The sequence below is a fragment of the Trachymyrmex septentrionalis genome, unplaced genomic scaffold, assembly GCF_001594115.1.
Source record: "Trachymyrmex septentrionalis isolate Tsep2-gDNA-1 unplaced genomic scaffold, Tsep1.0 scaffold5, whole genome shotgun sequence".
Lineage (NCBI taxonomy): Eukaryota > Metazoa > Arthropoda > Insecta > Hymenoptera > Formicidae > Trachymyrmex > Trachymyrmex septentrionalis.
Genome location: NW_017305672.1, coordinates 587,811 through 606,817, shown reverse-complemented (window position 1 = coordinate 606,817; position 19,007 = coordinate 587,811). Strand labels below are relative to the sequence as shown.

At 32.2% G+C, this 19,007-nt stretch overlaps 1 protein-coding gene across 4 annotated transcripts in view; it reads right to left on the bottom strand.

Moving 5' to 3' along the window:
- Nucleotides 1–19,007, bottom strand: part of LOC108751578 (venom dipeptidyl peptidase 4) — a 794,336-nt gene that overhangs the window by 252,998 nt on the left and 522,331 nt on the right. For all 4 annotated transcript variants that reach the window (XM_018491818.1, XM_018491819.1, XM_018491821.1 and 1 more), the window contains one exon: nt 15,336–15,535. In XM_018491818.1, the coding sequence (XP_018347320.1) occupies nt 15,336–15,535 (200 nt within the window). The remainder of the gene's footprint in view (nt 1–15,335; nt 15,536–19,007) is intronic.

The following is a 19,007-nucleotide window of genomic DNA, read 5'->3' as shown; positions in this document are numbered from 1 at the left end:
GCATTTTTCTTCAGATGAAACGCGAAGTGGATGGAAAATCGAATATGCTCTTTTGTAATTGCCATCGTGAACACTACTGATTTTTGAGGTTATGTGCATCAAACGCCAAACCGTATCGCATTTCAGGAGGTTAAATGTTACTGTTTTAAAACCCCAAAAGGGCGGGAAGATATATAAAATTTAAATTGTTATTTCGGTTGTATCAAATCTAAAGCTCAGAACTTTTTTGTAAAATGGTGAAAAATTTTTTCTTTGTAGTTATCATCTCTATTGATAATAATCAAACTCAGATGATAACATTAAAATCACAGTTTTAAATAAAAATCAAATATTATTAAATTTTAAATATATATGTACATGTCTACGAACCTAATAAATCATGAAATTAGTACCATATTATTAGTTTCTTATTAATTACTGTGTATTATTAGTTTATTATTAATTATTTAAATTTTAACAGGCACGTAAACTTCCATAAATGCCGACCGTCTTTAATAGTATCTCGTTGGTGATATATAATATTCCATATTTATAGTCATTTAAACTGCACGCCGAATTGGTTTTCCTGACTAATAAACGCAATTAAACTACTAGAATAATATCACATATTAAATTAAATTAAAATTAATCAAATAAAAGGCATGTGTCGCAACGCAAGTTTTTATTAGCAACATCAAATTTTATTCTGTCAGAATATATAAACATAGATGTTCAGGCCTTCTTCAGTATACACAATAATAATTTCGCGAACAAATGTTTACAAATTAAGTTACAAGTTCAGAACATAAAATTCGGTTAAAACAGAGTCAAAAAATTAAAATAATCAAAAGATAAAACGCAAAAATGCTCGTCAATAATAATATAATTTTTTCCCCTCAGTGCGATTTATTAGTTCTTCATTTATGATATTTATTGCATGTTGGAGTCGTAAATTTTTATAGGATACAAAATTTCCTGATTTTATTACAATAAAAGAAATATGATTGGAATTAAAATTTAACGTTGAAATTTACTTGTATTATCTTGGGTTTTTCGTACCTGTGTCCTGGATCTTTTACAATAATATCCATATTGCTAGCAGAGGATAGAATTATGTATTTTAATGCGATTGTACATTGTGAATACTCGTCATTAGGTATCCATACATACTCGAAACAAACAGAGAGAACACAAGAAATAGTAAAATAATTTTAAGAGGGGATGAAAATGTTCAGTACCGGTAAATATGAATTCGGTAATTTATCTGTGTCGCTCTACTTATTAATACCCTCGGATTTCTTTTTAATAAAGATCATTTCCAAAACGAATCTTTTATAGTAAGATGTTTCAAAATTTAAGATTTCAATATTATTCTAATCCATTTTATGTCTGTAATTCTCACTCTATATTGTTACACAACTAATAAAGATTCAGACGCTTTTTTTATATCTATATTTTTTTATTCTCATTCTTAATTTTCTTTTTGTCTATTCAGTATGAGGAGTCACAATCGAGAAAACTTATCTTATAAATGATCTCATTTCGATTCATTTTATCTACCCGTCTTTATGAACCTATCCAAACAATTCATGTCTTAAAGAATGTATTATCCCTTTTGATGAAAGTATCAATTAGGGGAGCAAGCTTCAATGACCTTGATTCTGACATATGTATGTTATCAAGGTCATGATGCTAAGTGATCTTCGACAAGTTTTAGCCGTCGCTCGTCCTTTGTTAAACAGGTATAAATAAGAGATTTAAGAAATAACATCTCATTTCTGTTGCAAAATCAAAATTTTAATTTCCACCCCATCTTTCTTTCCAGTTTGGAGGCTCACGACTTTCACCTGAAGCGACTCTCATTCCACCTTCCTCCCTGCTTGGAGGCGTGCGACTTTCACTCGAAACGACTCTCACCCCATCTCCCTCCCTACTTGGAGACGCACGACTTTTACCCGAAGCGACTCTCATCCCACCTCCTTTCCTATTTAGGGGCGCACGACTTTCACCCAAAGCGATTCTCACCCCACCTCTCCCCCCCTACTTGGGGGCGTACGATTTTCACGCGATTCGATTTTACCTCCCCCCTGCTTTGAATAGACAAATTCTTCGCATTAAAAACAAATTTTCTGCTAAAGCAGTGAACTTGTGTTCGCGTGAAAAATCGCGCACTACTAGGCAATAGGGGAGGTGGAATGCAGTAGATGGATGTAGTTTAGAATAGTTTCTGATGTTATATATGTATAGCCGAAATAAGACATTATTTTTTCAAACTTTTTTTGTTAATAACTTTTTAATGAAGCGATGAATAAAACTTGTGGAGGTCACTTAGAGTCATGATTTTGACAACATATGTCAAGATCAAGGTCATTAGAGTGTCTTAATCGACACTTTTATCAAATTTTTTTTTATAATATTCTTGAATTTGTCTGAAATTCGGACAGGTATATAAGTTACAAATCGAATCACTCATTAGAACACAAGAGAGAAGTGATAATCGGACAAGGGTAGAATAATTAGGTAGAATAATATTTATGTCACATCCCCGGACAACACCATGTTAAAAATATTCAAATCATGATCAATATCTTAGACGAAGACAGTTCTCAGAAACTGTTATCCTCTCAATTTTATTTTTTCAACTGTAAATAGTAGAATAAAAATACTATCAAGAAAAGTTAACTTGTATAAAAATGATAGAATGTATAACAATAACTCGAATGAAACCATTCCAAAAAATTTTTCACAATTCTGTATTTAAATGCAATTTCAGACAAATTCAAGAATATTATAAGAAAAAAGAGTTTAGTGCATCCTTTAAGGCAATAAATTGCTTAGATCGGTTCATAAAAACGGGTAAAGATAAATTAGATAAAATGGATCGAAAATCATTTATAAAATAAATTGTCTCGATTGTGACTCCTCGTATATGGGATAGATGAAGAAAAAATTAAGAACAAGAATAAAAAATCATAAGTTCGATATAAAAAAATCGTCTGAATCTTTGTTACACAATACTTCGTATCACAATACAGATTGAATTACGGACATGAAATGGATTGGAATAATATTGAAATCTTAGATTCTGAAACATCTTATTATAAAAGATCTGTTTCGGAAATCATCTTTATTAAAAAGCAATCTGAGAGCATTAATAAGCAGAACGACACAGATAAATTACCGAACACATATTTACCAGTACTAAATATTTTAATCCTCTCTTAAAACCATTTTTACCCTCTCTTGTGTTGTCTCTATTTATTTCGAATATGTATGGGATATCTAATGACGAATATTCGCAATCAGTGTACAATCGCATTAAGATACATACGTTCATCCTCTGCTCAAAATTTGGATATTATTGTAAAGGATCTTAGACACAGATACGAACAATCCACAATAATGCAATGAATTTTAACGTTAAATTTTAATTGAAATAAAATTTCTTTTCTTGTAATAAAATCAGGAAATGTTGTGTCGTATAAGAATTTTCGTTTCCGACATGCGATAAATATCACAAATGAAGAGCAAAGAACTAATAAAAAACTAAATAAATTGGTATTAACAATATAGTATATTGAGTTTTCTTGACATAATCATTGATAATCAAAAAATTATTTTCTGATAGGTTCTTCAATTTTCATTCAAATCACCCTCTCTGTTATAAAAGAAGCATAATCCTTAGTTTTATAGATAAAATATTCTACTTGTCACATCCTCGTTTTCAAAAAAAAATTTAATCGATGCAATTTATATTTGTATTAAAAATTATTTTTAATTCAAACCTCTCTCCTTTATTTTTTCCACAATAGAAAAAAGATTAAAATTTCATATACATAATAAACATATTATACACAATTTACGAATAAGAGAAAAATTTTTCACAATTCCTTATGTGAAGTCTATCTCCGAAAGTTTTTCATCTATCTTCAACATATTTCATTGTAAACTAGTTTTCCCCATTACTAATACTTTAAAAAGTTTTACATATAAAGAGAGGAAAAGACAAATTAGAACTGCTTTCTAATCAAAATGTTGTATATAAGATCTCATGTGATGATTGTGAGGCTGGCTACGTTGGCTAAACAAAAAGAAAATTGAGTACGAGATTACGTGAATATATTTCAGACATTAATTAAGAAATAGGTTCTCCATCTGTTATATCCATCACATTAATTTCAATCATAATTTCAGATAGAATTAAGTGAAGATTTTGGATAGCAAATCTTTTTATAACAAAAGGCTAATATCTGAAATGATTGAGATAAAAAGACAGAAACAAATTTTAAACAAACAAAACAATACAGAATCATTTCCCGATTCTTACAAATTATATAATCCCTGTCTCCTTCATAATTATCCTCTTTTTCTTTCTGTACATCTCCTCTTCCTCCCTTTTTCCTCTACACTTCTATCCCCACATGGTCTCACTTTCCACTATTTTCCAACATTAACTCTACCTTCCTTCTCTGAAAATTTTAATTTCACATCGTCTCAAAACACCGAAGAGAAGAGATAATATTTTCACTCTTATCGCATTGTCTCTATTTTATAACCGACTTCCTGCGCCTCAAATGTATTTTAATTATTTTTGACTGATAAATTTTGACTTACATATTGAAGGTATTTATTCTTATTTATTTTAGCTGTTACTAAATTATTTTAATTCAATATAATATATAGATATACATTATACAATTTTAACTTTGACTAATGTTGGCAATGTATCATCTTATTGTATTATATTATTTCTGTCGTTCCATATACAGTAAGTCAAGTAAGAGCGTGGTTAATTATTAGTCGAGTTAATTTATAAAAAAATGTATTAAATAAAATTTTTATATGGATATATGTATAGTATCAAATCAAAGATGCAATTACATTAGTAATGCGACCAGTCACCATCGGCATCGATAATTGCCTAGCATCTTTGAGGCATGCTTTCGACCAAATTAACGGCATATTCTAAATAATAAAAACGATAAGGTTCTCCAAATCCGTCGAATCTCGCGAGATAGCTGCTTTAAAGTGTAAATGCGTTTTTCACGAAGCTTGTGCTGCCCACACATTTAATGTATGTCCACACATTTTCGATAGGATTTGCGTCGGGCGACTGCGACGGCCAATCCAGTATAACTATGCCAGATTGCTGTTTCCACTCGGTACAGAGCTTGCTGCGGTGTTTGGGATCGTTGTCCTCCTGCAGAATCCAATCCTCATTTTTGTCGATGAACCAACGTTCGGCAGACGGTAACAAAGCCTTTTTGTAGATTTCAAGCATTTTCTCGGCGTTCAGGTTGCAAGTAAACAAGTACAAAATGCCGAAACCCTGCTTTGAAAAGCAGCCCCAAAGATGCACCTTTACTCCATGTTTAACGGTCCGCTCGATAATTTTATTTCTGGAAGTTGACCAGGCTCGTTTGAGGGTACATGCCCATATGGAACATTCGTCAGTAAAAATTACGTTGCTAAAGTCTCGATCAATGTTCTCGCGCGCCCAAGCGAGTCGCTTCGTCACATGTTTTTCATTCAACAGAGGTTTCTTCACTGTGTTGCACCATTTCATGTTATTAGCCTTGAGATAGGTTCGAATAGTTTCATACGATATATCTAAACCTTTCTCCTTCAATTTTGCTTGTCTTTGACGCAGTGTTAAGCCAGGATTTCCGAAAACAGATTCACTATTTTTTATAGTCTTTTTTGTCCACTTTGCATATCGAGCCACGTTCCAGTAAATCATCGACATTTTTTGCCACATTATATCGCTGCACTCACTTCTGTATGAATGATTTCGACTTTTTCATATATTTAGCAGCCGCTAATTGTGACATTTTTGGACTTTTCGAGTGAGTGCAGAGAAACGTGAGGAACACGCTTCATAGCGTGATGCGTATTTGGTACTCATGGCGCTTAATGTGATTCTCTTAAGAAAGTTCAATGACAACTGAATCTTCCTTGATAGTGCATCAAGGACAAAAGTGCCCTCTGTGGATTCATGATAAATTTAGGGCGATATCTTTTATTAGCTTTGAGTAAGGCCGATCACGCTCTTACTTGACTTACTTGACTTATTTCCTCATTAACTGAAACAATAATCATTCGTTGACAATCTTCTTGTACTGGTACATTTTAACTGCCTACAGGACACAATTCACAAGTCAATTAATCAAAACGTTTGTTGTTTATAGCTAACACATTTTATTAAAATTTACAATATTATTAACTATTAAAGGATACCAACGTTTTAACTTCTGAATTATAACGATAGAATTTTTTACTCGTTTTCTTTATCTTGTTTTTTAATTAAATAAATCTCACCGGAAAAAAATTATATCATCAATAACGAGCGTTTCTGCGTTTTATCTTTTAATTATTTTAATTGTTTTACTCCATTTTAACCGAATTTTATGTTCTAAACTTGCAACTTAATTTGTAAATTATAAAATTTATTTGCGAAATTATTATTGTGCATACTAAAAAAGGTCTGATTAAGGCCGAAACGTCTACATTTATATAATATTTTTATTACGATAATTTTTTGGTAAATATCGTAATGAGGTTATTAAAATTACGCAAATTTATTATTTGCAATGCAATAATTCGACAGAAGACTAGCGTAATGAATGATCGATTAATGCGGTGAAATAGACTAGATTGCTGCGCAACACATCTCTGTTGCAAAACATCTTTAATAATTAATCCGGCATGGAATGCATCTGACATATGGTTTACCTTCCACAAATTTCCCATAGTTCGGGTTTTACTCGGTTGCTGCATAATTTACTGTGATATCACCATAACTGTAAGATATGACGTCTTCATCAGTATCTGCCGCCTAACATGAATAACTTGTTCCACGCGTTGTTACGTCAATATGTACTTTATTAAATTTATGATTTCGTTATGTGAAATATTGCCGCACGTAAAATTATTAACCTGTAATAGGAATACATTTTTATGATGCTAAAAAAATATATGGATTCTTAGGACTCACTAAAGTTTTTTATTATTAATTTTAGAAGCTTTAAAAAAAATGTTCAACTATGTAAAAATATTTCAACTTGAACACACTTGAACTTATCATAATGTTATTGTATAGTATAACAATATACTTAAATAAATAAAACAAAACTGTAAATACGATGATGAAACATAAAATTCTTCTAAATTATTATATTATTTACACTATTTAAAAATTAAGAAAATGTTCCAGCACGAAAAAAACCAGTTGAAAACTTCACTGATTTAGTAAATCTACAGTCGTAATATATAGACAGTCACTTTCTTCGTTAAAATAGCAAAGTTGCTATTTTAAGCTAAATAGTATTAGCGATTTGTTAAACCATCAAATCTTCTTACAATAGTTATAGATGTTGAATTCGCGCATAGTTATAAGTGTTACAGATTAAATGGCATTAATTGAATATTATCTATTAAATTAGATTAATGTCAGTACAATAAAATATGATATATTATTATATTAATAGTTAATATTTAATCTAATTATTATTTATATATAATGTTTTTCTTGTATATGTTAAAAAATTAATATAGAAAAAAATAATTTCCTAAAAATATATTAAATTCATAATTTCATAACTATATTACATTATTATTTAAAAATAATTATGCTGCATTAATAGATTTCTATTATTTTTTTTAATTTTACAGCATGCATCAGAAAATATTTTTGCGCAAGAAATAATCTTGATTTCTCATGACGCGTTAATAATAGTAATGAATTCTCTTGTCCGACCGTTCGAGTGAATATTTTTGACACGCGTAAGTCAGTCTATATACTGTTGTACCAGTTAAGAAAATCCTAAAGCAATGGTAGATGCTGGATATACGAATGTCATCAGCGAAACCTACAGCTGACGAGAACAAAATACAGGCTGTTGAGAAGTTCTTGGCGTGCCTCAAACGATGGTTTGACATTTTATCGACGATTCTTTCGTGGCGGTTCAACCGTGTAAAATCGTGAACGACGGCGCCATACACAAGATGAAATGATTTCGTATTGCCCGTGGTTATTGCAAATCGATTTCTCGCGGCGTAATAACTACAAATCTTCCCAATGTACAATCATTTGTATTACTGATAAATAAAACGGTATTTTGGAAAAACTTATAATATCTATAATTAATTTTTTAATTGAACATACTGAGATTCCTCGCATTTTTCAACTTTTATTCAAATTTGATGAATCATATATGAAACAGTTATTTAATATAAAGATTATGCGTTTCGCGTTTCCTCCGTGTCCAGATCCATTCTTGGAATGTCAGTTATTCAACTTGTATAGAAAATATTTAGAAAAATATTTGCAATTCTTTTCTCATTCGGAAGCTCTGTTTCCATAACGTGACCCTTTCATGCGTGCCACATACTTTACTAATTAATTGTCATCCTCGTATTAATTAATCATCACCATTCGTAATGTATTTAGCGCACGATAACGTAGTCGACAGTTTGTCACTAGCTCACGCTACGAACACGTACGATATTCGAATGCATTCACAAACACGGAACGTCCGATAGCATTTCCAGGACGATGTTCACAAATCGGAGAATACGAGTATCAGCGATATATTTAAACAGCGGCGTATATGCCAGCGACACCCGCAAATTAATCGTATTAATAAACAAGATTATGTGCAAAGAATGACACCGTCTTTTGTTAGAATTTTTATCGCAAATATGTTTCTTTTTTTTTTAAATATAAATAATATCTTATTACAGTACGCTGTAACATAAAATTACATACTAAAAATTATACGAGTATATCAAATACTTGTAATAATATGATGATTATTCATCAATCAATGATAATATAATGTTATTGTAATATAACAGTATAATGTAACATAACAGTATTATAATATTGATGTAATATTATATTACTGCAAACGTCTTAAATTGGACTAAGCTTAAAAAAAATATAATATTGTCAGTCAAGAGAATAAAAGTATCCGACGAAACTTTAGAAAAAGATACAAATATCAAAAGCTATATAAAATTGGATGCTACACATTCTACACTTTTTGTTTTGCTTTATACAATAAAAAATATACATATTTTAGAAAATAGAAAATTTGGGCATCAGCCAACCATTCGTTGTGCTTTTTCACGGCCTGTTGAGACGAGCGGCGAGCTATGCAGTCCAGCTCGTGAATAGTGAAAATTTCAGTTGAGGCTTTCACCACAGTGAATTTGGATATCCCTTTGTAAATGTCTAAAACATAAATTGCTAATGCTGATAGGCTTACGCTTATGTTATTGATGAAGAGAGGAAACGCTATATGTGACAACAAGTAAATTTCAAATATTTCGCGTAAGAGAGAGATTAAGCGGATTAACAACTCTAAGTATGAATGTTTTAACAGTCATCTTTCCAGATCCGTTTTTTTTTCTCTTCGTTTCTTTCTCGCAAACAAGGACTTCAAGGATATGTAAATCAATTGAAATGTGCATTGCATTGAAATTGCATTTTTTAATCAATAACTTTAATTTGGCAAATCAAATATGGATATAATAATAAAAAGTCACCCAGCTTGGTTGTTTAATAATAGTTCTTTTAATATTCAGTTTTAATTTGTTAAATTTATTGATTAAAATGTATTCCATTTTAATTAGCTTACAGATTCTTTTTGTATCCAGTTTTGATTTGTTAATCTTTTCTTATAAACCTATATCTTTTAATTTTAAATTTAATTTAATCAATAATTTAATCAACACATGTTCTTTTGTTGTCGGAATTTAATCAACTGCTAAATATTTTATTTCTTACATAATTAAATGATTTATAATTTCGTAGATTTGGTAAGTTGAACCTTTCATCTGACGATGATAATGTGTACCTTGTTTTATTTTTTAATAGAATAGCAATTATCTTACAATCAGTATAGAGATTTAAATTACAAAATAGATGAATCATTAATCACACAAAAGTAACACAAAATGAAGATATACGTATTATCAAGCAGATTTTTCTAAAAATACATAACGACCGACATAGCTGTCGGACTTGCTCATTAAACTTTACGTGGTTCATTATATCTTGATTCAACAAATATCCTCATTTGTACCATTTTAAAATGCGCGTGATTTAAAATGAAACACAACGTTCTCGCCGGCTGCGTTCTCATTTTATTGACCCCGGTGCATATATCTATACAAAATCGCCAGGATTTCTGTCTACTTTGAAAATGGACGACCTGCGTTGTTTCGGTCCCCTTGATATCGCATCTGCGTGCAGATATATCACGAAGTTATCAGTTCCCTGTAGAATCCACCACGATCTCGCACATTTGTGGCGCCACTTCCGGCATGGGAAACAAAACGCGGGCCGGGCACCGCATCGACCGGCAAAACGATGCGATTCACTCGCAACTTTCGCAATAAATCAACAACAGAGATGCGTAAACAATTTCTATCATCTACCCGCCGGGACGAGTGGAGAGATCAATCACATGACGCGCGATGGCGGCGCGATTTAATTATTCAGCCTAGTCGCCGATCGATTGTGTGAAAGATCGCAATGATGAGAACTTCGAACACGTATATAACGATTACACAAACTATAATAAACGCTATATATCGAGAGTAAGTATGAATAAGCTTCGATTTTTTTGCCTACTTATTTATTGTATATACTCTGAAAAATATATATATATGTAGATTTAGCACATCATGCGGTATATAATTCTTTGTGTTGATGTACCATAAACAGAGTGGATTTAACATAATGATTTAAAACCCATAATATTAAATCTCCACAGATCATTCTAGCAATATTGAAATAACATTGCAACGTTCTAGTAATATTATGATTGGAGTTCTAATAATATTGTAGTAAGATTGAAAATGTTACAACAATGTTGCTGTAAGCTTTTGTGCTGTACGGAGTTATTTATTATATAATTCTCACTGTATTGATGTACAGTATGGATTCAAGACCATGATTTAAAACTCATTTTGTTAAATCAACATCGACATAAAGACGATATCCATGTTAATTCCTCATATAGAGTACAAATTATTCCAGCAATATTGCAGCAACATTACAACGTTCCAGTAATATTGAAGAAACATTGCAATAATACGTAGGCTGCTGGAAAAATTTCTGCAATCTAGTACTTCCAGTGGCGCCAAAGTTCTACTACTATCATATCCGTAAAAATAGATGTTTTTAACCTATAATTCAATTGACAGTTTGTACCCAAGCCAACTAGTTTTGTTTGCATAGTATTTTAAAAGAAGTTATTTTGTAAGAAAATGGAAATTTCGCGTGAAAATTTTCGGGCAATGATTTTTTACGATTACAAATGTAATCTAACTCCGAAACAATGCATCGATCGACTTCATTTGGCTTTTAGGGATGAAGCACCATCCAATAGGACTATTTATAATTGGTTTGCCGAATTCCAGCGTAGATGTACCTTTCTTAGTGATGAATTCCGTGAAGATCGTCCATCCACTGTTGTCACTAATGTTGATGCTGTGCGTGAAATAATTGAGCGAGACCGGCATATAACATACCGCGAGATTCAGGCATTATTAGGCATTGACATGAAAGCAATACATATGATTTTGCATGATCACTTGAGCGTACAGAAACTTTGCAGTCGTTGGATCCCACACAATTTGACCGAAGCTCAAAAACAGCTCGTGTTAAATGGAACAAAGAAATGCTCGAGAAATTCAACCGAGATCGGTCAAATTTGGTCTACAACATCGAAACATAGATCTATTCGTATGAGCCCGAAAGTAAACAACAATCCACTGTTTGGATATTTCAAAATGAATCAAAACCAACAAAAGTTGTTCACGCAGTGCTGCCAAGCAAATGATTGCTTGTTTCTTCGGTTATACCGGACATCTGACAACCGTGGCTTTAGAGGATCGAAGGACTGTAAATACTGATTGGTATATAACAATTTGTTTGCCAGAAGTCATAAATGAATTGCGTAGAACAAACCGAAATCGTCGCATCATTCTTCATCATGACAACGCCAGCTGTCACACAACATGTCAAACTATTAATTTTTTATCCAGTAATAATGTCGAATTGATGACTCATTGTCCGTATTCACCTGATTTATCACCTAATGACTTCTTTTTGTTCCCAAACATTAAAAATAAGATGCGTGGTGAGCGATTTGAGTCGCCTGAAGCAGCTGTTGAAACATTTCGTACACTGATTTCTGAGGTTACAGCTTTAGAGTGGAAAAAATGCTTCGAAAATTGGTTCGAGCCTATGCAAAAATGTATCGAAATATATCTTAAAGGCGAATACTTCGAAAAACAATAAAGCCATTTACCGAATTTTACATAGTTTTTTTCATATTGTTTGCAGAACTTTTCCAGCAGCCTATAAGTTCTATGCTGTATAAAAAATATATTACACTTATATTCTTTAGCGTGTAATCTGTTGTATAACTTTGAGCGACCTGCGCTATTTGAATATTCTCAGATTTATGTATATCTCCAAATATTTTATCATGTTTTATATTTTCCTAAAAAACCTCTGTAATGAAAATAGAAAATAAATAAAAGAGAATGAAAAGAAAGTAAAAAACTTCGAAACAGGATCGCTGGACTGTCGAAGGACGTGTTGAAAATCCAATGTTGTTAATTAAAAAATTTTCGACATTTTGATACAATGATTGAATAACATAGAAATCTAGGAAATAAATATAGTGATTCCGCCGAGAGATATGTATTTCCAGTCAGCGTTGTAGCGTTCAAAATGACGAGGACGACACCGTTAGCCTTGCAAGGCAATCGGTCGAATATATGTACATGTAAAAGCGCGCCGTGTGTGATTCTGCATTTTAAATCATGCCCCCGGCTTTTCAACCACGGCAGCTGCCCCGATCCAACTGCCAATAGCACGGGCGTTATGAATCCGGTCAATTTGCTGCGTTTAGCCTTTAAATATAGGCGTACCATTGATTCCACTCGTTATCCCCGATTTCATGATACGAAGCGCAATTTTTCATTGCTGCGAGCGTTTTTATGCAGACCTATCGAAAAAGCGATGGCAATAACAATCGTGAGCATTAATAATCATCGTTCATCTCGCTGATTATTAACGACATACAACAAAGTCGATTTTATATTTATTGCGATGTGTGATTTCCAAAGCGGGATATTTAATTAATAAAATTTTTTAATATTAACAATATATATAATATTTCGGTTTCCAAAACTGTCGTTCGAAGAGGCATGAATGTATTTCACAAATGATACTAAAATAATAAGTCTTCAAAATTTCTATTGAATTAGCTGCGGAGCTATCTTCGTACAATTAAAACAAATTAGAAAGCCATTATTTCTATCTTTGCTTTCCTCTCTTCTCTTTCTCTGCGTATTTTCACCGTGGAATCGATACCGAATTTATTATCACCATGACATACATATTTATCGTGACAGGCGTCACTCAGGACATAGGAACTAAATCTACTGGAAGTGAAATCGTAACTCTCACGTTGCGTTCATGGCGAACTTTCTTGATTGATGCTGATGAATTTTTATGTGCTTCATCCATTGATTCGCTGCGCGTTAAAACGAAGAGCACCGTCTAAAGGGACAAAGCAAAGGTGGAAAAAAAGCATAGTTGATAAAGATTCGCGATACGCAAACGACAAGTCCCAGAAGCATTGGTCATGCGAATTACATCGTTAAATACATGGTGCATTTTTTACTAGCGCTATAATATCGTTTCAAACGAAATAGAAACTTGCAATCCAATTAATATACAATATTTTAAAAGTTCGCAATATTTGCTAGGGTTTCACTTTAGATTCAAATTTAGTAAAAATGATAGATTTAATTGTATTCAACCTGATAAAATACGAGATATATTTAATTTCTCGGGTACGAAATTCCATAAAAAATTCTTTAGAGTATCTCACTACCTTACTTTAAAAGGCAACACAAAAAATTAACTCTTCTGCAATCATATTTTTGCTTCCTTCATCTGTACCTCTTTTTTAACAGCTTAAGTTTTTTTCAATGTCCTAGGCTTTCAAAAAATGTGCAAAAATTTAGAGTTACTTTTCAACATCTCTATTACATTACCAAATAAAGATATGGCAAGATATTTTAAGAAAGGAAATTGAATTCCTTCCTTTATTTCGGAAAAAGAGAATGAAATTTTGTTTGTGTAAAAAAACCCAGATTGCAAACGAAAGTTAAGTTCTTCAGAAAAAAGAAAAAACTATTTTTCAATTTGATAGAAAATTGAATGATTAATCAAATATCGTGAAAGGAATATTTTCTTAATTTTGTCAAATGTTATTTTTATCATTTTTGTTTCATAATCTTTAAAAAATCTTTTTGGAGTTATAATGACAATTTCTTAAAAAGGCCATCTTCTTTGAATGTCATGATTTTTATGATTTTTTTAAAACAAAGTTAAATTAGCTTGGGTACTTTTGATAATTTACAGAATAATATTTACTTAACTTATTAATGATAATAACAAGAAAAATCAAGTTTTTCTTGGAGTTATGTTACTTTTTTTAAATAAGAGAGTGATATATTACTTTTCAGCGTGAATTAAACTTGACAGAAAGCGTCGACAAAGGGAAACGGTACGTGTGTAGAATTAGAAAACAAATATTTTCTTCCTGGGTAAAAGTATCAATTTGCATTTCTAATTAGCAATTAGCATAAAACTAATTTCTTATTACTTGGCACGAGAAAAGCAGCATGCGGTTCAATACAGCATTTATATACAGTAAGGCATTGTCCTGTAATCTCACGTATTTCAGTTAAACGAAATTACAAAGTGAACAATATCCGTCGATTATTTAACGTATCGTACTTGCATTGTTATATTCCAGCGCGTTGTTGACGTGCTAGGTCGGCTTTAAACGAATATTTCATAAAAAACAAATAAAATATTTTTACGATCGAACGGGGGTTGTTGTACATTTTGTAGTAACAGATCCCTCAAAGGATAAATGAAAAATATTGCGTAAATCGTTGAATTGTTGCCATACGTGTACAAGCGCAATGAATTGAAATACTCTTTTGTATCCTAGTTTGGTTACAAAAAGTACAACACGATTGGTTTTATGCGAGATTTGCGCGCTTATTGTTAGATATACTCGTATCCTTAACCCAATTTATTCTTGTCATCTCTTTCATTCATTTAATTCGCATTACTTTTAATTAAAAAAAAAAAATTAATACAAAGAGAGAATCGAAAATAAATATTATAACCATATTTTTAAGCATTTTTTCCATAAAAAAATTTATCTCATAGAAATTTGTCTCCATAAAAAAAACAAGGAAATTCTTGTAAAAGAATTCTAATGAAGAATAAATATATTTCCATTATTTACCCTCGTAAACCCAATCCGGTACTCCATTGTAAATAGTTCCAAACACTCCCGTGTTGGTTATTTGATAGTCATTAGCCACTTCTGCCTCTGGTCTGTAGTAGATATTATTTTGGTGAACGTAGATCAGGGCGTTGTCTCGAGGTGCCCAAGTCGCGAGTTGCAACGGTGTCGATTCATTCGCCGCCAATATCGTCTCCGTTCTGTAAATATAACAATAACGTGTTTTGTAATACAGTGAAAACAATAATTTGTAGTTAGATATTTCTCGCTTGCGTGCTCTGTTCAAGATGGACCACTCATAGTTTTCACGTTTTTCGAAAAAAATCCGACAACTTTCCCCCTTTTTTTATATTTCCGATTTCATGTTTCCCGCTGTAAATAAAAAGTTCATCAGTCAGTATCTCGAAGGATATTATGCTTTAAAGATGAATGGTCATGATAAAAATGTTATGAATGCAAGAGTATTTTTTATTACTTTAGACAACAGATTTACAAAAAAAAAATAGTAAAATCCAGGAAAGTAATAGGGTATGCATACATAAACTATTGTTTTAAATTAAGAAGTAAAAAATACTACGAAATGATGTTAACCCTTAACCAGGTGCGCTGCGGCACTGAATGCCGCAAAATTTGTTTTTCTGAAAAATCATTGATAATGCGATCTTTTTTTTATTACCTTTGGTATTCCTTATTTAACTTCTCAATCAAATAACACAATTGTCATATCTTTCCTATTAAGTTGATTGACTTTTTATTCACTCTAAAATCCGTATCATACGTTTTGAGGCATGTAGTGCCGCGCGCGCCTACTAACGTTTGGCTAGGAGACGTACCCTTAAGGGAATCCTAAAGCCGTCTGTATTACCGATTAAATCATATAATTTTTGTATAACAATACTTTATTTTCTTTCACAGATTCGGAAATCCTTTTCCAGGATTAAAATATACGCATCAATACGTGTTTATGAGATGAAGATTATGCCGAGAACGACCAAAAATTTTTTTGAAATTAATATATTTTTTTACCATTTCTTAGTGTAACATGGCGTCTCAAGTTGTCAAGTTGTCACAACATTTGCTTGATACGAAAGTTTTGCAACCTGTACTTACGAAATAGTAATCCACGAACACGTAGTTTGCACAAACAAAAAACGTCGAGTTCTTAGAATTAAACTTAGACGCTTTATCGCGACGAATTTGTTATACGAAAATCGAACGTATGACTGCGTGTATCATAGATTGCGTGAGATATTGGTGTAATAGTATGTAAAGACGTGTCGATACGTCGAAAAAACAGCGATTTTTGCCTTTGATCGGTGTCTATCGGAATTCGAGCTTCGCTTTAGAATCTCTTTAAGTAATACGGTTAAACATAAAGTAATCTCATATGTGTATTTTACATTTTTTTATTTTGCTACTGTATACTTTTTGTTGTGACACACTTTTCTCGAAAATTTTTTTCTCTAAATTGTTTACGAGATAATAAAAAAATGTAAAACATGAAAAACGAAACCACAAAAACATGAATGAAGTTTGTTGAGCTGCCTCAAAATAAAAATTAAATTAAATCAAATCAATTACGGAATTAAAAATATTATGTAAATAATATAAAAGATATACAAATGTATTAATTTTTAAAAGAGCGATTTCACATTTCTTTCTAGTCGTCTCGCTCATCTATTTCATTAGAATAAATTCGTCCACATTGTTATTGCTTAGCATTTGTAATCGATCGCAGCAACTAACAATGACATCACTGTGTCTTGCTTGAACCATGATATAAGAACAAGAATATGCTTGTCCGGTGATAACCCATTGCACAGATATAGAAAAGAGGGGCAAAACACGTGATCATCAACAAGTTATGTCGGCCTCGAGTCCTTGTTTATAATTAATAAACAAGCATGAATCGACACTTAAAGTGTTGTGAGTGGCAAAGCGAACACAGCCATAATCGCAAATCATAACTGCGAGTACGTTTGTTTATAAAGTGATTGTATTTTGTGATCATAGACTAAAATGAAGTATGCAGTAAAAAGCTATAAAAATTATTATCGGAAAACGAAAAATCTTCCGATAAAATAGTTTTCATTTTTAAAAGATAAAGCAGTTTACATTAAATGGCGTGAAGTCTATGCAAATCAAGATATCTCCGTTAACAAAGGTAAGGTTTTAAGAAACTTTAATTGAGTCAGCGTTAGTAATAAGGAATTTTATATTTTCGAAATGTGTGCAAAAAATTGCTTCTTTCCGTAATTATATTTTGTGATATTACTGATGCAAACAGTATAAGAAAATAATGAATGATGTTCCTTAATTTATGAAGATCCGGATTGAGGCTGAAAACAAACTTTACAAACTATCCATAGATATGATATGCCTGCTAGAGTTTTTTTTTGCGTTATTTTCGATGTGAAAATGCACGAAAGTTCAAAGAGAATACTTGAGACACACATGTAATTAATTTGTATGTTTTCGGCGTTCCCCAAAACATACTTTCTAGGTATCCTTTTATTTTTTATTAAATATACGAGGGTGGTCCCAGAAGTACCCGACCTGACGTACAAATGGCGGTTGTTGTATACAAAAAATCACTGTAGGGGAAAGCACCAACTTTCTAAAGCTTAACTATAAAGTTTGAAGACGCTACGTTGTTCAGTATTTGTTTGGCAGCCATCAATAGTGGACGATCTCGGTGAATTTGCAAAGATGGAAAAAATTGGTCATTGTTATGTGATACAATACTTTCATTTGAAAGGTCTTAGCCCAACCAATATCAAAGCCGAGCTGGATTCTACTCTGGAGGAGTCTGCTCCTTCGTTTACAACAGTAAAATATTGGGTGGCAGAGTTTAAACGAGGCTGTACGAGCTGCGAAGATGAACATCGCAGTGGTCGGCCAAGTGAGGTGGCCATTCCAAAAATGGTGAAGAAAATTCACAAAATGGTATTGGGTGACCGTCGATTGAAAGTGCACGAGCTAGCAGACATGGTAAACATTTCAAAAAGTGCTGTACATCGCATATTAGCTGATTGGAGAAATTTGGAGATGAGAAAGCTGTGCGCAAGGTAGGTGCCGCGCTTGCTCACAATCGAACAAAAGCAGCGTCGAGAGGATGTTGAGTTAAAGTTCGAATTCCCCACGCACCCTATTTGCTAGATTTAGCCCTCTCGGATTATTTTCTCTTTCTAAACTTGAAAAAATGGCTCGGTGGTAGAAGATTTACCAACAATGAAGAGGTGGAGTCTGCGGTTAATGGCTATTTTGAGGAGTTCAACGGTTCTTACTATAAACAGGCCATCGAAGCTATTGAACATCGCTGGGAAAAGTGTATCGAGCTAAAAGGAGACTATGTTGAGAAATAAAGATATTTTTTCCCAAATTTTTTGTGTTTTCTTTGTTAGGTCGGGTACTTCTGGGACCACCCTCGTACGTTTACTGAGTTTCAGATAGTAAGTACACAAAAATGTAGAACTAAAAAGAATTATATTTCAATGTAATAAATAGTACAAATTTTATAATTTCTGTTAGTCTTTGGAGATCGCTCGGTCGGAACAGATTTATTGCTTTAGAGCGAGTGGTTGTATCTTCTTCTAATTAAATCCTAATAAACTTAATTATACATACATATATACTATGTATAATAATATTTATACGAGTACATGTACAATT